The 19826-nt window shown below is 38.8% G+C and overlaps 1 protein-coding gene across 4 annotated transcripts in view; it reads left to right on the top strand.

Moving 5' to 3' along the window:
• Window positions 1–19826, top strand: part of TGFBR3 (transforming growth factor beta receptor 3) — a 112380-nt gene that overhangs the window by 73575 nt on the left and 18979 nt on the right. For 3 of the 4 annotated variants that reach the window (XM_027890722.1, XM_027890720.1, XM_027890721.1), the window contains exons 5-9: window positions 5069–5252; window positions 10360–10528; window positions 12852–12999; window positions 17608–17797; window positions 18998–19323. In XM_027890722.1, coding sequence (XP_027746523.1) covers window positions 5069–5252; window positions 10360–10528; window positions 12852–12999; window positions 17608–17797; window positions 18998–19323 — 1017 coding nt within the window. The remainder of the gene's footprint in view (window positions 1–5068; window positions 5253–10359; window positions 10529–12851; window positions 13000–17607; window positions 17798–18997; window positions 19324–19826) is intronic. The other variant, XM_027890723.1, reaches the window with a different exon arrangement.

Here is a 19826-nt window from a genome sequence, read left to right as displayed (position 1 = left end):
TTAAACCCATCTTGCAGCAAGCTGAAGGACCTGGAACAGGCATCTGTGATAGTCTTCTATATGGTCATGGTTCCTTCCCTTCTTTACTTGCTTCAGTAAACGGGGTTTAGCCAGTGGAAGTTTACAGAAGCAGGCAGTGGATTTTGGCAGGCTGCTGGTGTTAGTGACATGGAGATAGTAAATCACAACAGGTTGTGTTACTGACTCATTGATTCCAGTGGAAACTATAGCTGCAGTTGCATAGATAGGCTTTAATTCTCCTTTCACTTCTTCCACTAAATGGGATCTTACTTGAAACAGAATCCCTTCTGCTACCTTGTTTTGCTCATGTCAAATGAGTGTTATGTTGAATCTATTAATATGTTGTTAGATTAATGTGAGATGAGTGGACAATTACCTGTGTGCAGTTAATAATCCCCTGCTGAGCTCTAAACTTTGGGAACAGATTTCCCCTTTACATGGATTTTTTTGTTTGTATGTTTCTTTATCATTCTAGTAACTGTTCCTTGGAGATTTTCAAAGTTACACTTGAATTGACACAATTTCAGCTTTGATAGAAAATCCCAGGCTCTTATTTCTAGGTGCATAAAGATGTGCAAGAGTCTGATCTCACATGGTTCTGCTCTTATTCTGGGAAAACATTGAGCAGCCTTAATTATAAAAGGATCTTAGGTACCTGGCAAACTGAGCATCTCCTAGGGAGTAGAACTAAAATCTCAAGTGCAGTTGAGGTAATGCTGCTTTTATATGTTTGTTTTCAAAAACGTGAGATCTGGAAGTGCAATTTTGTAATTACTGTATCTGGCCTTAAGAACACAAAAAATTTTACTACTGCCTGAAAGCATCACACTTCTGTGGCTGGTAAGGACTGTGCAAAGCTGATAGATGATTCACAAACGTTACATGGCATTTCAAAAGCAGCATGTTTCTTAGTCCCTTACCAGAGAGAATTTTTCTCTTGATGATTATAGGATGTTGTATGAGGATTTATGACCAACAGAAGATACATTTTTGACTTTTGGAATACCTGGTATTTCATCCATGGCTTTAGTTTTCCTCTGTAAGGAGAGCAAAGCACATCAAAGTACAGTATCAGAAAAGACCAGCTGAGTCTGATCCCCATGTGGGCTTCTCTGAAAGTTGGTTCAAGTTTCTTAATTTTATTCTGAGCAGATTTACACTTCTCCTATGTGTTCCACCATAGGTCTGATACTGTATATCTCAGATAAAAATAGGAAGGATGCAGCTTTTTTCTGCTACTATATTTGCCTGTATCTTGGCTCTAGGGGTGGATTAGTTGCTCAGTTGTCCTGGTGGGCCCATGGTGAGCAGTGGTGTAGCTGTTGCTGTGAGGGAGGGATTGGTTCATGATGTGTGGCTGCGGACACTTCGTATTCTGAGTCATCTCCCAGAGCTGCCTTCCTCTCTCTCTCTCTCAAGGCTTAAATTATGGACTTGCTTCCTACTTGGGAGTTCTGAATTACAACTACATTAAATACTTAAAATGTCGTAAAACAAACAAAGTAAATATCCCATCTGGATCCGATTCAAATGAAAAAAGGCAATAAACATTTAGAAGGAAAGAAGGAAATAGGTAAAATAAGAAACAGAATATGCTATTTTTGTGTGTGCAATATTCACACTCACCAGTGTATATATTTGAGATGGCTCAGGTTTGGTTTTAAGTGTTGTTCCCTCTGATGAATAGTAACTGGAAAGTTTTCTTAGGGGACGTATAAAGGCTTTATTTCCCCCACACCTCCCCCAGCATTAGGGGTATGTGTTCCCTTGCCTTGGTATGGTGCAAAGAAAATTTCGGTTCCTATTTTCCCCAGTTGTCAGCAGGGCAGTAACGTATGTAACCAAAATATGTTCCTAAACACATTTTGTTCTTTGATGGAATACTCAGGTTTTGGTAGCAAGTTTGCAAAATACTGTACTTGATCCTCATTTCCTCTGACTGCAGAAGAGCTCTTTGAACCACGGTCCTTGCTGTGGTTAGTGGCCATGGCCGGTATCTTTTGGTCTTGCAAATGGATTTTCCATGTCCAAACTTTTGGAAGTTTCCTCATTTAGCCTCAGAAATGTCACAGGGCATGTGGTGAACTCAGCAGTAGAAGATGTTTCTGGTGCAGTCACTTTTCATGTCCTCACAACTGGAAGAAATAGAGCTGGGGCACTTTTTCCACTCAGCAATCTCAGAAAGTAACCGCTGCAGGAGATAAAGGGAGGAGATAAAAGTGTCTGTGGCAGCAGTTTCTTAATCACCAAGTCAAGCTGTATAATCAGTGCTTAGATAAAAATTAATATATTCCTAAATATTTAAAACATTATTTGGTTTTAATGCTCTGGGTTATGCTAAGCATGCTTGAGTTGCTTTTAATTTGTTCTGAAGAGTAAGTAGTTAATGTTCAAGGCAGGTGTTGAAACAGTGATGCTTGCCTTTTTTGGAAGAGTCTGTTGAATTCTTTCCAAAAAAAATAACGTGTTTGGCTCACTTAACCTTGCCTTAGGTCCATGTAGTAGAAATCCCAACATTGGCAGGCACAGCAGAACTCTGCAGTCCTTTGTAAAACCTGGTTAGCGGAACCAGCATTTCAAACAGACGTTAGCATGTGATTAAAAAAATAAATTATGATAAGCTTCATGTTTATTTAAAGATGTTTACTATGTGATCGCTTAGTGAGGATGCTTATGCCAGACTTCTTAGTTGCTCTGCTTTCTGTCTGTCAGTTCTTCCCTCATAGGACTTGGTAACTTTGGTAGATCTGTCCCTCAGGAAGACATTTGTCATGCTGCAGAATAATGAAAAAGGTTTTCAAGTTTTAATTAGTTATAAATGCAAACCCAAGTGCTTTCTAAGGAGGAAAGCTGGTTTGTTAGCAAATGTTTAACTATCTCAAATGAAAAATACAGTGAAAATGCATTGTTGCAAGGTAATGCATTTCTTTGGCCATTATTTAGAAGGAATAATATTTTCTCTTATGCTGTCCTCAAATGTCTTAAAAGATACACTGACGCTGCTTTACCCTTACACTGGCCATAAAAAGTACCAGAAACACTGTGTAAAGTAAACTAGCTACTAAACTATATTGGATAAACTGTAGTATTTTTGAGGTAGTTAAGGAGGCTTGTTTCTGCGGATGGAATGCCAACATCTATTCAATATTCCTCCAAATAATCACCGGTTAAGTCCTTGAATCCTGCAGTTTTCATGCATGGGAGATTTTTCTAGTTAGGCTAAAGCTCTACAAAAATATCCCACGTCTCTGATATAAAAGACAGCATTGCTAAGGGGTGCTCTGTATGTGATCTGACATGACCTGGCTTATAGTGTGTCAGTGTCATCCTCTGAGACTGTACGCTTTTAATTTACACAGAATTCAGTGTGTTAGGAGCACTGATACCCCACAAAATCAATCCAGCAGCTTCTAAGTGGTGAAAGTACAGTGAATGCTGTTTACTAAATACATTAACTGTGTTGCTCTCCTTTCCTACTGTTGTAGATTTGGGGGCAGTGGGTTTACTCTAATAGCAGAATTTGCTTTCTTATTTAAGAAGTATGAGAGTATTGAGAGAATGTGGTGTAGTCTGTGTTACACTGAGTAAAGACTTTTTTTCATTTGAAGGAAGTGTTTTGTGATAGTCATATGAAAAACAACAAATAAGAAAGATTATTCCGAATCAAAACAGATGTTAGTTCAAACTTTGAAAGCTATTGTGGCAAAAGGTTGCCTAAGCTGTTTTTTGTGATAGGTCTGGTCAAATTAAACTCGGATTTACCTGGGCTTTCTCTTAGAGGAGAATATGTGGTATGTGCATAATAAATGCTAGCTGGATGCACAGGGAAGAACTTAGAAATTCTTTCCATTTGCCAAAGGATTTAATTCATATGTCTACTTTGACAAATATTTTTGTAGGTGCTAAAAAAATTGGTATGTATCACCCTGAAATAGTGCTGGGAACAATAGGACCAGTCTGGATTTAGGGTGTGTAGGCCCCCAGGCTGTGAGCACCTTGAAGGAAGAGACAGCGAAGTGTGTGGATGGGTGATGGCTCCTGAGGTTGGGCAGATGAAGGAATGCTGCTCTTTCACCACTTGCTGTAGGGACCTTTTGAGAGCTGACAAATGTCTTGGAAGTGTTGAGACAGGTGAGTCAAAAGGTTGCTGTTGGGAAAATGTAGCATTGTAATAAGTCTGAAATAACTTGTTTATCTTTCAAGACCATCACAAGTTGAAGCAGGTCTCAATCTGAAAGAGAGTCTGACCCTCTGCCACATTCTGTTCTTGAATGATGCTATTGCCACTTCAGTGGTGTTTGAAAATCTTTGGCTTTCCTGTAGAACCTGTTGCACTTCTACTTACTGGGTTTTTCCATTTTGACTGTTTTAAGTGACATTCTAGCTTTAAATGACATTTAGTCAAGACCTCAGTTAATGTAACTGATTTTTAAGAATTTTTCTGAAGTTGTATAACTCATCTGCATTATGTATTAGACTAAAATATTTCCTCACTTCCTGTAAATAAAACAACAGTAAATATTTTCCCTTTCTCTTAGCCTTTCTCTTTCCTTACCTTCTGTTTATGGGCTGGCCTTTATGTAGCACTCATCTTGGACTCATGTTCTGCCTGATTTGGGAGTTAATTTAGTCGTTCCCAGTTTTACTGAGCTTCATATACTTATCTGCCTTCATTTCCTCTGATCATCCTATTCTCTCCTGCTTAGTTTTCCTATTATTTTCCAGCCCTCTCTTTGCCCCCACAGTTTCTCTCCCCTCACAGCCCTGTGTTCCACTTTTGCAGCAGTGCCATTTCAGAGGGTGGCTCCGAGCCCTCTGTTAGTTTGCCGTGTGCACCCCACCCACGATCATGGGCACCTCATTTTTCAAAAACAGCTCAGAAAAAGGAATCATTTTGCAGATGTTAAAACGTGTGACATTTAGGCATTGGTGAAAATAAGCCATAATCACCTTCCAGTTTGGGAGTGACAGATTACATTGCTTCAACTTGCTACCTGTCTGGGTAGATAAATGTACTACATTAAAAATATGTTTTTATTCCCATCAGGTGTCTTTGGGTTCCGTTGTTCAGTTTGAGAAGGGAAATTTCTCCTTGTCAGCAGAAACAGAAGAGAAGTTTTTTCCTGAGAAGAATGAACATCTGCTACAATGGGCCCAGAAGGAATATGGAGCAGTAACATCTTTCACTGAACTTAAAATATCAAGAAACATCTATATTAAAGTAGGAGAAGGTAAACCAAAACTAAACCAACAAAATTGATAGATATTTCTGGATATTGTCTTGCTGTAGTGTTATTTCACTTTTTTGTGTGTTTTGCTCTTTAAACATGCCTCTCATCTTCCAAGAGATGTAGTATGAAAAGGGAAGGCAGAGAAATAAGACCAAGTCTAAAGACAAGACCTTGGATTTAGGCAGCTTTTAGTGGATTCTGGTGCCATAATTTTATGCCTATAAACATGGATGCGATTGCTCAGAATCTTAAAAGAGTCAAAGCTTTGCCTTTTAAATGGAATCAGCTCCTCACAGTGATTGGGTGCATTCATCTGAAGAACTGGAGACCTTGACGTAGGGGGTAATTTCTAAAAAAACCTGAGTTATATTTTTTTTTCAGTATTTGCTTGTATAAGGATCCAGGCTGCTTTGGGGCAAAGAATTATTGCTTTCCTCACCAAAATAAGTTGCCTCAGTCTATCCTTATGTATTTTCATCCCAAGGAGAAAGATTTCCTGTCCCTGTGAGCCACGTGCCAGATTTGTCAGCTGGCCTAATGCAGGTGGGAGAGGAGTCCAGCTCCTCTGGGACTTTACAGGCCCATATTAGGGTAGGGTTCGGGCTGTAGCTCTCTAACTGAACAGTGTTGGAAAATATAACAATATGAGCCTCTGCAGCAATATTTCTACAGAAAGTGCTGCATAGCTGAACTAGTAGGCTAAGAAAAAAAACCAAAACAGGCAAAACCCCTCTGTGGAGAAAACATTCTTTTCTCTCCACCTGTATTTGATCATTTGATTTCCTGATGTATGAGGCTTGCCCCCCAAATCAGAACATGCCTGTGTTGGTGTTTTCCAAATCCTGCCAAATTTGTAGAGGATTCCCCTGTGGGACTGATTTATTTTTTTTTTCCTTCTTGGCACCACTCTGGGATTTTAATGCCAGAAAATCATTCAGAAATATATTTATTAGCTTATTAAAGTGCTCTTGGAACGTATACATGGGAGTGGTGGTCTCTGCATTGCAGAGATGAAAATTTAATTAGATATGTCGAAAAAAACCCAGATAAAACTGTGTGTGTTGATTTGCATGTCTCCAGTCAAACCAGGCAGCTAAAGAGGAGAGTTTGTATCATCTTTAGAATGTGTTAAAATACATTTTAATTAGGAGTAAGTACACAAAATGGAACTTGGCAGGCAACCAAAATAGACAGTTTCTGCGAAGGTTCCTGCAAACTCGCTCAGCTGTAACCGTATTGGCTGTTGATTTAAATTCTTGGCAGAAGAATGAATGTGCATGTATGTGTGGGGGTTATGCATGTGTTCAGGGGTGGGGAGAGGGTCAGTTCTTGAACTGCAGCAGTCATGCAAGGAGTTCTAAGGAAACCACGTGGGAAATGGTCCTGCTCTGCTTCTCTGCAGACTGAACAACAGAATCACTGGATTTCACAAACCACAGCATACACTGATGTACATTTTGGGCTTTTCATATAAAATTTACACTCCTCAAGCAATTTAGTAAGGTTCCTTAGGCTGCCAGTCTGTGCATCACTGCTAGTATTACTCATAATATATAGGTGGTCATATGAAGTAGTTCCTTGCTATGTGACTGATACAGAATTTAATTGCAGTATTCATATAATAGTCTACATTTCGGATTCACTCTAGTTAGACAAATCTGAAACTGGAAGATGAAACACTTTAGAAGTGGAGGCTGTAGCTGAACTCAGCAAGCAGAAAATGCAAGCCAGAGGACTAAAAGATCTGAAGAAGGATGATTTTTTTCATGGAATAAAGCTGCTTCTGATGCCATGGGTCTCTGAAGTCACTTTTGAAACTGCAAATGAAAGGCAGCTGAGAGCACTAGTAAACTGGGTCAGGGCCAAGTGCATCTGAATCCTGTTGATTCTAAAGAGTGGCCGATAAATACTGCAGGGATGGTGAGCACAGCAAGAAATTCGAGGGGCCAGAATGAGGGTGTGGAGGAAAGGGGCACAAGAAGTGAGGTTCTTGTTATTGCCTTGATTTTTGTAGTGAAGGAAATGACAAAGTGACTGCTGTGGTAATCACTGTCAGATTCTAGGAAGGAGGACTGGTCATGGTGAAAGTGGTCTTGGTACATGTTTCTCAGCAGAAGTCAGTTTGAATCCTCATACCACAATAAGATACAATGGAATGAGTCAGGAAGGTTTATCAGCTAAATGTTACCTGACTCACCCAGTATTACCAGTGTAAATCCAAGGCAAATGCTAGCCTGGAGGGAGGCTAATATCAACACATTTCTTAGCTAAATAAGAAAAAAGTTAGTCAGCCATAACAATAACTAAACTGGAAAATATACAGTCCATTTACAGATGGTAACACTGTGCTTCTGTCCTGGCAGAAGATGAAGCTTCAGTCATGAATCTGAATTTATAGCCTGTACACACCAATGCACGTATCCTGCATGCCATGCTAGCGTGGTTTAATGCTTGTAGGGGATTGCATTGTGTCTGGCTTTAGCTGTATGTCCTGCTGTGGGATGAGGACTGACGAGAGTTTCCATCCTCCCTCCAGAGACCCCTGTAGTCCCTTCTCCTCATCCCATGTCTACCCTGCCATTAAATGTCAGTCAAGGTTTTGATCTCTGTGCTGAGGGTGGGCAGATTGCAAAATACACTTGAATAAGCCGTGCCATCAGAGTGCCCAGGGAAAACTCCAAATGCCTTGCTTATCCCCAGCTCAGACTTCGAAAGGCAAGCTCTGCTTGTATCGGGATTTTTATTGCTGAATCCAACTGCTTCTGCCCAGGGTGCCTGTCTTGGAGGGTGACACTTGACCTCATTATGATGTTAAGTTTGGATATTAAGCTTCTAGTCGAGAACCTGTGGATGACACCTAATTTGTGCAAAATAGAGCAGATGGTGTCTGTCCTCATCTGTAAAATGGAGGTGCTGCTCACAGAAACTCCAGATCCCAGTGTGGATCCATCCAGGCAGTCTGGCACGTGCCGAAGGAGAAGGTGGCTGCTGGGCACTTGCACACACAGCTCCACCGTGTGCCTTCTGGCCAGAGGGGCCCCTCAGCACCTGGGCCTGCTGGCCAAAGACCCTCTGCTGAGGGTGTTGCCGGCAAACCTCATGTCTGATTCCATACTGGGAGCCCGTGGAGATTAGAGAGGCACAGAGTCCTTAAGCTGACTATTTGTTGCCTGGTTTGGTAATGTTTTTAATTGATTGTAGACACCTGCAGTCCCTTTTCAAAGTAAGTAGACAGCCCTGAAATTAAAAAGAAGTCTAGTGAGCAAAGAAAGATGAAATGGATCCCCTTTTCAGTTCCAGCCCAGATTTTGGTAAACTGGTATGGATGAGAGTAAATATATTTTGGTGCGTGTGTCAAGTAGCCAGTGATAGAGTTAAAATCTGCTGTGGAGGAAAAGCGTGCTATCGAGTGGAGGCCCAGGCTGGGGAGCCTCTGTGCTTCTGGCATTAAGAGCAGCAGTTCTGGAGAGCTCCAGAGACACTTAATGGGAGTGCCAGGAGCAAGAACCGATTTCTTTGCAATGGGAAATGATAGCATGTGTGGTAACTATCCACAACGTGCTCAGAGGCTGTTATTTTGTGGCCTGAATTGTGTTGTACAGCGGCTAAGAAGCAAATACCTAGTATCTCTATGTGTGTATGTGAATATATATATATATATAAAAATTCAAGCTCAGCATAAGCCATTTGGGATCATTTTCCATTCTGTGCTGTTGTGGGAGGAGCTGGCAGAACTGCAGCTGCGTTCAAGGCTAATCTGGCAGGGCACATACCAGATGTTAGAGGAGAGCTTTGCTTGGGCAGTACGAATAGTTACAGCCTTATACAGCTTTCCTAGATTCTGTAGGGAAGACTGTGGTTAATTTCAAAGGCTACTTTGTGTAAGATCGGGGAAGAAACTCCCCTAATTGTTTTTGCAGAGGCCAGGGTCGTAGGAGTCTCTGGTTTCTCTGCAAAGTTGTGTAGCACAAACAAATGGGCTTCAGAGGTGACATTTCAGTGCTCAGTCAGGGAGCACATGGTCTCAGCTAAGTTTTTAAGAATTTGTCCACAGTTTTGTGTGCACAGTGCGTGCTTTTGATATTTTTTTTTTTTAATCTTGCTACTGACCTTAATAGGAAAAGTCTTACTTATAAAGCAGTGGTCCAAGAGCCAGCCATTTGGAATTATATTCAGAATTGTATACAGTTATATACAGAACCTTGTCTTTGAACATGATACTTAGTCCTTCTGTGTATTACAACAATTCATATGTGAAGCTGTTTCAGAAATGCAAAGTATTCCTGATTTTCAGTGGAAATACTATTTCTTATGGTATAGCAATGTGGGCTGTGCATGAAAACTTCATACCAAGCGGCTATTTTTTGTAGTTTGCATTGTGCAATAGTTAATGCTCGAGATCAATTAGGCAGTTAAAACCAATGGAGAGATTGGATATCTATACTAGAATTTCATCATTTCAGGTACGGATATTATGATCAGACTTCCTTAACATCAACAACTGCTTTCATCCTTTTCTTGATGTATTCAGTTTTCCTCACACAAGAGAACTGCAGTATTTCTAGAGAGCACTGCATCTGACTACACAATGTATAGGGAAATAGATCGAGTAAGGAAATGGAAAGTACTTTCTGTGGTATTTTAAATATAGTGACTTTCTAATAACAAGAATAAAACATTTTCCACGGGGAGAAGGAATTGATCACAAAAGGTTTCTGAGTAAATTGCAAAAGAAAGAAATGTTTTTTAAAGGCACAAGGAACAAATTAAATGTATTTTATTCACTTTGAAAAATGCTCACATATTTTCTTTCAATATTGTTTTCAGATTTCTCTTTGTAGGGATTTTCTTTCATTAAATGTTTAAATCCATAAATAGAAGCTGTTCAGTTTAGAAGTGTATATTTTGATTCAGAAATGTGATGTCACTACAACAATGATCTTCCTTTCAATATGATGTTGATTTGTTGTGCTTACAGTGGATAATAGATGTACCTTTCAGCAGCATAGTACCACACTGAAGTAGATGCATATACATATATATTTATATGTCTAAACTGATACGTATGTTTAACGGTACACATGCTTTCTTTTTTTTCCCTCTTCAGATCAAGTTTTTCCTCCCTCGTGCAACATTAAAAAGAATTTTCTCTCTTTAAATTACCTTGCGGGATACCTTCAACCAAAGCCAGCAGAGGGGTGCCTTATGTCTAACTTAGTCCAAGAAAGAGAAGTTCATATCATTGAACTAAGCACTCCAAATTCCAATCCTAACAGGTAAAGTATCATCTAAATAGACTAAAAATGTTTGAAATCATAACTAAAGGTTTCACCTGTCTATTTAAAAATCAACTGAAAGTAGCCATTTCATACTTAGAAGAAAAGCTTCAACTTCAGTACTTTGCCTTAAATAGAAATTAGTTCTCCAGTAGGTAAAGATTTTGGATTCTCCTTCATAATCTCAGGATCTTTCTGGACAAGACTGGAAAGCACAGTTTTTATGGACTGTATCCTACCCCTCTTCTTGCTCAATCAATCAAATTTTCCCAAGACTAAGATGAATAAGGGAACTTCAGTGAGGGCAGCATCTGACAGAGAGGGTTTAAGATTAGACTACTGTATGAGGAGGTGAGAGAGAGGTTGAAAGTAATCTTGATGTGTCACTGTTTGGAATGACTGGCAGGAAAGCCTAGGGCAGTGGCTTCCATACAGTGGTCCAGAGGTTGCAGATGATCTGTGGTCTATGGTAATTGTTCCACAGTTGGTCTGAAGATTCAGGACAGTATTCTCTGTCAAGATTCCAGTTGGATTTAAGGGATAGTTTGATAACTGCAAGAAATGTTAAAGGTTAACAGTGAATCACTGACCAAAAAAGTTTATAACTAGTGGTTAGGGAAAACAACTCTGTACACATTATGAGGATTATTTGAATTGTCAAAGGTACCTTTGGAAGGTAGGACATTTAAAACATTCATCCTTTGCTAGTCTTTCGTAGATCTTAGTGGGAGAATTAATGGGGTTTGCTTCAGATAGTCATACTTGGAAAAGCTCATTCTAAGTGCTGAGTATGGTTAGTAGAACAGAAATCTGCTGTGAAATGTAGATGATTACAATTTCATCAAAGATGAGATAGCATTAAAATCCTGTCTGCTTACTGCTGACACCAGATACCCAGCACTGGCCAGTCGTGCTCCTCATGCAGTTACACGTGAGCATGTCCTATCCCTAATGAGAAAATCACACAGGCAGATGGAGATGGGAGGAGAGATCTTTGTAAAAAAGGATAATTATCTCATTACAAGATGTTGAATCCAGAGCCTGACAATATTCTTGCCTAGCAAACTGGGGAGAATTAAAAAGTGCTGAGATGTAGTGGAAAGGGAGTAGGTAACCCCCAGTGATTTGCTTCTGTGGTGTGAGTTGCAGCCCCATCCTGAACAGAACTGATCTTTAGCATCAGCATCATTCTACGTCCTGTGTAGTGTCATGCGATGACAGCCCGGGTTCCAAGCCCACTGGGCTTTTGGCATTGGCTGATAGTACAATAGGAGTTTGATTTTCAGATAACACTGGAAATGTTTAAATGTTTTGTTATTAAAAATAAAAGAAGTAATAAGTTGCTTTGTTCTTAGTTTTATGTGTTATCCATAGTTATCTTTACAAAGTTTAAATCCTCAAAGAAACGTACAGAAGCTGATCTGGGGGTGTGTAGAACTTCAGGAGATGAGACAAATGCCCCAAAAAACACTAAGTTTTAGTGCAGAGTTTTAGTTGAAACCTGTTACTTGGGGATGAGCACGTTCTTGTGATGTATGGCCCCATAAGATGGTCTGGAAGTATACGTTTTTCTGTTGAATTGATATTTTGCATGACAAGGTGTTATTGATGGGTACAAACACATTTGCTCTGCCCATTTGCTTATTTTACTGAGATCTTGAAAATCTGTATAGTGTTCATCTATTTTCCAGCAAGCAGTGGGCTGGACATCTGGATTTTTTTTCTGTTTCGAGTAAGTAGATATCCAGAAGTATTGGAAACTGAATACACTGCTTAATTCCTCAACACACGCAAGATCCTAAGCAAAGTAATTTCCACAGTTTAACTGCCTAAGCAGAGACATCCCCCAATATAGTATTTGTGGTTTAGTTTGGGGTTTTTATGTGTGTGTTTGTGTTAACCTGCTTAATTTGTCTTTTTGCCTTCTTAAAGGTATTATTTTAATACAGTTGTAACCAGAGGAAACTGAAACCACTATATTTACACTCTGTCAGAGGAAAATAAGAAAACAATGTTTATTTTATAAAGCAACCTGCTAGTCATATAACTTACCTGCTCTAAATAATAGCTGAAATGAATAGCACACTCTTTGTAAATATGAGACAACAATATTATTTGTCTAAAAAGTACTTGTTTCTCTTGTTATGCAAAATCACTTAAGCGTATATGGAATAACAATCTGTTTTGCACATGTTATGTTGCCTGGGATAATATCCAGCATTTTAATCAGCTGGCCAGACAGTGGAAACATGATGGATTGGAAGAAGGTTGATAGCTGAAAATTTCTGGCATTCTGTTCTAACTTTCTATTTTCCACATACAGTGCTCTCCAGGTGGATATAATCGTTGACATTAAACCATCTCAGCCAGGCGCCAGACTTGTCAGAGATGTCGTACTTATCCTCAAGTGTAGAAAGTCTGTCAATTGGGTTATCAAGTCTCATGATGTCCAGGGAAAGCTGGAAGTGATTGTAAGTTAAGGCACCTTTATTTTTTGAGAGATATAATACTGCAACGGTATAGAATCCATTTAAATGTGTTATAATGCTAGATTGTATTGATTGCTGAATGTCTTCTCTTAATAGCCTTTTTTTTTTAATTGTTACTGCATGTCAGGGAGTAAATACATGAACTATTTTGTCCTGTTAGTTTTTAGTATATGGGCTATTAGACCAGCACATCACAGAAGCCAGGTGGTTAGTGCAAGGATTTAGGGTCTGTGTCTTTTCAACTTCTGTTGAAGTACCCAAAACACAAAGTTGGATGTTCGTGTCCCTTTTTACTGTTACTTTAGTGAGTGGATCTACAGGTTCATCTCAGAAGTTGAAACAATGCCTTTGAGTGCAGAATGGATAATACTGAATATGTGGCACACACCCACAACCCTTAGAAGTGGAAACATTATTACTTCTCCTGCTTGTGGTTATATTAGTCTTTATCCCTCTTCCCTGCCAGTACTTCTGTCCACAGTAAATATTTGGTCAAATTGACCTTATCTCTGTTTAATCCACAAATAATAAGCTTTTAAAAAGTTAAAACCAGGATCTCTAAAGCTAAACTTCTAAAATTACTGGAGATGCTGGTTCACATTGATTTTTTTGATACAGGCTTTGTGGCTCAGCACCATTTTTACTAAGAAAATGTGTTTTCCCTTAGTCTGAAATAAATAAATATAATTGGACTGATCATGCAGTCAATAAATGTGGCCTATTTCTGTCTTAAGCGATCAGTTAAGAGCACGTGGTACAGTTGAGCTGAATGTTTGCTCAGGACCACCCAGTGGCCTCCCGATCAGCAGTTTTGCAGTAATTCAGTTACTTTTTCAAACTCCAGCTCTCTGTTTGTGGGAATTTTACCTTGCTGAGTAGCTTCCTGCTTTTGAAGTGTGTAAGGGCAGTTTTGACAGGGTCCGAAGGCTGTTTGATCTAAATCTTCTAAGAAGACAGATTGGTAGGCAGGATTTCATGCTATATTTTGAGAGTGAAGGAAATAAAAGGAAACAAATTTTGGTGTTGCTCAGAAAATTGAATGGAAAAATTATCTAGGGATGATGAAAGTCCCTCTTCATCCCTAGATATTTTTCTTACAGACAGGAAAGGGTGTTCTGGTTATTCTATAGGTTTCTAAATAATCAGTCCTTAAAGAGAAAGGTCAAGGTTAGTTGCTGAGGATTACCACTCTTGCAAGCAGAAGGGCAAAAAAACAATGCTTGACTTGAAAGTTTCATTCTGGATTATTACATAAAATTCACCACTGCATATTTAGGCCCATGTGGGTCTGCTTTCATGTGATAATTGTGCCTTAGTTCATTCCCTGCATGGAAATAGCTCAAGTACCACATTTCATGTCCATGAAGCTATCACTTTATGGATGATCAATTTTCAGGGAGAGGATTTCTACAGAGTTTTAAAATTTCTAAAATGCTGTACTTGAATACAGAAAAGGAAAACTGCTATTATTTTTTAATTCTTTATTATTAATAATTATAGGTGTATACATATAAAAATTATAAATAGTATAATTATAAAAAGTAATTAAAAATTCCTTCTCTAATGAGTGGCAGAAGGTAAAACTTTATTTAGATTAACAAAAAGAAAAAATAATACATAAAATATATATGAAATGTCAGTATATAAAAGACTTTGTATTTATGTTGGGATTTGTGAGTAACTGCTTTACTGCTTTATGTATATAGATGCTTCATTTTCTGAATGTGTTCTCCTTTATTTAGAGGGGGTGTGGGAGGGGACCCCCCCATGTCATTAAAAAGTCTCCATATCCAACATTTAGGATCTGTTCATATCTCTGTTAAGCTGAAGGCCTTTCCAAGCCCAAATTTAGACAATGCATAAAACATTACTAAGCAATTAGGTAATGTTTCACAATGTTCTTTTTATTAGTTGAAGCAGTTCCATGCACTTCAATTTTCCTAACTTCTTGCCCTCAGTACGAATCAGAATTGTCTTGAGGGGATTGGCAGACTGAGAGGGAAAGGTTAGTGCTAAGCTCCCTCAAACCCAGGACTGTGAGTTATTGAGGTCTAAGTTCGTGGACAAAAAATGAAAAAGACATTGTAGCTCATCTCCCAGATTGCTGTGTTTCTTGAAACTCTGGAAGGGGAGGTATACAAACACAAGCAAAATGGGAGCCGTTTAGGTAAAGTAATAGCACATAATGCATGTGCAGTGCTTTCCTCCCAGGCTGTGTTAAACTCCAGCGTGCAGTCTGGCCTTACAGCAGCCCCTGTGCAGTGCTTGTGTGGTTCTGTGCTTGTAGGCTGCTGTTCACGCTGCTTCCTTTGGTGTTGGTGTCCCTTTGCAAAGCTGGGAATTGCACAGTGAAGTTGCAGAAAGAATATAAGTGTGTTGAGGGGTGAAGAGTGAGAGAAATGAAATGCACAGAAGCCTGTGAGGGTTTCAAAAGTTTGGAGGGACTGTTCTTTACATGAGAGAAGCTGCCCACCACTTCCAGAAATGATCTCTCTCTCTTCTGAGTAGGTCAGTGGGGTCTCTGATTTCCTGGTTTCAGACGCTGTGTGTGAACGTGTTGGCAGGACAGACAAGTTCAGGAGGTCTATTCCTGCAAGCCCTCGTTCTTGGTTTTGTTTCACTAAGGTGATGCAGGATTGAACATTTGCAGGCTCAGGGTGGAGTGGAGTGGTATAAACAAGTTCTGGAAGTGCTTGGGTGCCAGCTAGGACAGTAAACTTCTGGGATAATATTTGTTCAGCTGTCTCCTTCTGACAAAAAAAGTAAAGGAAAGCTGAGAGGCAGATGCAGCAACGTTGGAGTAGCACAATAATTCCAACAGTCAAAGCTGTGGTAATATGAAAATGCGTGATCAGTCATGTCCAGAATTGCATCTGTTGAAGATCAAAGATCAGTTGATTCGAAGCATTATAAGGCACTAAAATTAGGATACCTGTTGCTCCATTTTTGTTTCTTACCTTCAGTGGCCTTTGCTGGTACTAGTAACAATATCATCAGACCAGACACTCTGTACCTAAAATTATTTTTATTGTGAAGCTGCAAATGTTTAAAAGCTGCAGAGCTGCGTCTCTAGCAAGAAATGAGGGAGGGAGCTGAAAGTAAACTCTGCCATATGATCAGGACTCTCTACATGCTTTATTCACTTCTTTGTTCCAAAGTCGTTTCTGATGTCAGGTGGAGAAGTGCAGCCAAGGTCTATGACCTGCACAACATGTCCATACGACCACTATCTAAAGGAGATCTCAACAGTTAATCCTTTGATGTTCTAGAGTGAAAGAGATTTAAGATTCGAGGAAAAGCAATGGGAATAAAAAAAAATACAACCTATATGATGGAGAAGATAATTGAGCATGGAAATTAAAGTGTTTATGGAACATTCCATGGTATCAGCTGCATTAAAAAGTGCAATTCAATCACATTCCAAAATCACTGAAAATTGGGTCATGGTGCCTTTCCTGCAGCATCTATGTTCTGCTTGTTCTGTTGCCACTGATGTGATTGTTATAGTGCTAATAGTAGTGTTGTGAGTGTAAAAATAAATATATATGTATTTAGCTTTGTGTGAATACATGTTAAAGATGCCAAGCACTTAAATTCAAGTTTGAGTATAATACCAGTTAATATTTTCTAACTGCCTCTCTAACAGTGAGAGATACTTGTTCTATTCCTTTGACTTGCCCATTTGGAAAAGGAAATTTGAAAGTTAGGAAAACATTTACCGGAAAATAGAAACTAACTGACAGTGTGACTCATCTGTATTCCAGTGCCAACTTTTTTGTGGCATTATTTGTAATTATTTAATAATTAAAAAAAAATGAAACATGCAAGTGCATTTATGAGTTTTCTATATCGATTTTTTTTGTGTAAAACTTGTATTGTTAATTAAATCTTAAAATTTTTTGTATGCAGAAAGTGTATGTTGTTTTTTAAGTAGTCTGGGCAAGCATAAATGTGCCTGCTCTCACTTACTGCTCTATTAAGCATTTAATTCAATCCTGTTTAACGTAGTCAGAAATTTACAGAAGGCACACAGCCTTTCTAGGGTGCTTATTCAGACACAGCCTGTCCTTGGTGCCAGCTGACTTTAAAGCATTAGCTGGTATCAGCTCAGCTCTACTTCATGAGCACACTGCTTTGCCTTTTTCAGTAATGCTCACTTGAACAAAGGTTTTCCCTTATGCAGTTGAAGTAATGCTCTCATCAAAGAAACGAAGGGGACATTTGAAAAATCAGTTGTCACCTTGAGTTCACCACACCTCAGAAGTAATTTCAACTCAGTTTTGGAGAAAGTATCGCATTATACAAATGACTGCAAATATGTCTTTGTCTCATTTCAGGATTAACAGTTTTTAACTACCTTGATTTATTGTACTCCAGCCAGAGGCTGGGAGGAAGGGGGGGACTTTTTTCCATGTATGCAGCAATAACGTGCCTATGGTGGCAGAGTTTGCTTTATTTCCCAGGTGTCCTCAGTTGGCTGTTATTTAATAGAGTAAAGCAGAATAAAAAAAAGGGTTCAGTTGGTGTCATTATTCCATTTTAAGTATCCTTAAATCATAAATCACCAACCAAGTTTGTCTTTATTTGCAGACATCAAATAGTATTGGTTTTGGAAAGGAAACAGAACGGTCCATGACTATGAGTAAATCAGTAATACCTGATATTCCCTCATCACATGAGAGTTTGATCAAGTGGGCTTATGAGCATAACTATAGTCCAGTTACTTCCTACACAAAAGCCCCTGTTGCTAACAGATTTCATCTGCAACTTGAAGATACAGGTAAGCTTGAAGATGGATTTTTAGCATATAGAAAATATACATCTTGTATTTCCAGGAATACAATGACTTAAAAGATGTTTTCTCAGTTTTGAAGCTTTGGTTTTGGGTGTTGCACTGCTTTTACTGCTCATCATCAAGAGTGCTGGTAATATCTGTGAATGATGTCTTTTTGATTAGAAAAGTCTAGGCAAGTTGTTTTATTTCCTGAAATGTTGGTGGAATTAGGTGTTTATAGTTTATCCAACACAAGACTTTATATCTGACCATGCTCAGTGTTCACTGAAATGGACTTCAGCAACCGGCTGTCTTGTTAGTTTATGAATCTAGCTCTGATTTTTTTTTGGTGGTGTTTTTTTTCCCAAAAGTATGAGCGTAGTGTTTTCTTGAGACAATTAAATAAACATTTAAATTGTTTACAGACATGATAATAAATACAAGCATTAAAAAAAAAAGTTATTTGGCCAAAGTCATTGCTGATGTAAAGATATATGGGTCCATTGAAGCTAGCAGAACTGCATCTGTTTTTCTCACTAATTCTGAGTTTAAACCACTAAAAGTATTGTTTTACCATTTTGATAAACCTTATGTTCACTTTAATTTTATCAGTTGCACTCTGATGGGTTACAGATAATTATCTGTCTGAGCCAGATGTTGAGATTCCTGTCCTGAGCAGTCACATGTGTAAGCCAGGAGATAGTTTTCTCATTTACTCACTATAAAGTTAACTCTCATTTAGCTTCACTTTGGCTATGTAAGTAGTTTCACAACAGTAGAGTGAATGAATTTGTGGTGGGTGGGGTAATGGAAGAATTTCACCCAATGATTTGCACTTAGACTATTTCAACAGCACCAAAATAGTATATTTGATGATGTGATGTTTCTTTTACCTCTGTGGTTCTTTTGCATATAATAAGTATACACCTCAACGTTTATTTTCAGCTCTTAGTGAGGGAGATTTTTAGCAGGGACTAAATATAGCAAGATTAGATGCCTCAGGAACAACTAAACCTTCAGTTGGAGGAGTTGTGACTAGTTACGTGAAAAGTACAAAGACACTACTTTGGATGTCCTTCAGGACCCTCCTTTCTGGATTTTTTTTTTTAATACAAAAATTATTATTTCTGGATACTTTTCAGGAAAAATATCTAATAAACTTATGGGAGGGGGGCTTGTCTGTTTGTTTGTTTTGTTTTTTTTCAGAAGAGATGAATGACGAAGAAGACCATTCCCTTCCTCCAGAGCTGACAGAATTGCTGGGAGCTAATCCACTGCCTGCTCCAAAGAATCCTGCACTAAGTGATGGCCTGACTTTTCCATTTCACATTAACAGAGGAAGGCATGACACAGTGGGAGAAGAAATCTTCCCGTCCAGGCACTCAGTAGATACGTTAATAAATCATGACTTTGGACATTCCCTCTCAAAACATAAAGAACCAGAAGAGGTTCAGGGCAGTGCTGATGTGGCCCTGTCAATAAAGTGTGATGACAAAGCCATGACAGTAGCTGTAGAAAAAGATGCTCTGCAGGTTGGTGGGCTGTCTTATTCTCAGAGTTGGGTAGGCCTTTTTTTGGACAGACCATTTTATTTGCATTTTGATTGAAAAAATAAACATTCTAAGATCTACAGCCATCACCACTCAACCTCCCAAAAATAGTTTGGTGAGGAAACTATACTGTAGATATTCTTTGCCATAACTCAGAACCGTGTTTCCTCTTCACAACAACCTGATGGTTTTTAGAGGGATTTCCTATTAAAGCTTTGCAGTGTTGACTCTGTCAAAAAATTAGTGTGCTCAACGATCAGTCTGTTTTTTATTTCCAAAGCACAAAGAAGTTGCTTTTGATAGCAATGTGAAACCTGAATAGATCTGTCTGTACTATCTAACCAGCTGACAGGTTGCTTGTGTCCATTTGTATTGTAGAAAAGAGCCTGATGCAGACAGCATTTTTAGCTCATTTCAGACCAGAGTTAGCATTATTAATCAGAAGATGAATAATGAACCTGTTGTTTTCTTTGTTCCATGTTACA

The sequence above is a fragment of the Empidonax traillii genome, unplaced genomic scaffold (genome assembly GCF_003031625.1).
Source record: "Empidonax traillii isolate 1590-97213 ecotype Southwest subspecies unplaced genomic scaffold, ASM303162v1 scaffold295:size639837, whole genome shotgun sequence".
In the NCBI taxonomy this organism is placed as follows: domain Eukaryota; kingdom Metazoa; phylum Chordata; class Aves; order Passeriformes; family Tyrannidae; genus Empidonax; species Empidonax traillii.
This window is presented reverse-complemented; position numbering and strand designations above follow the sequence as displayed.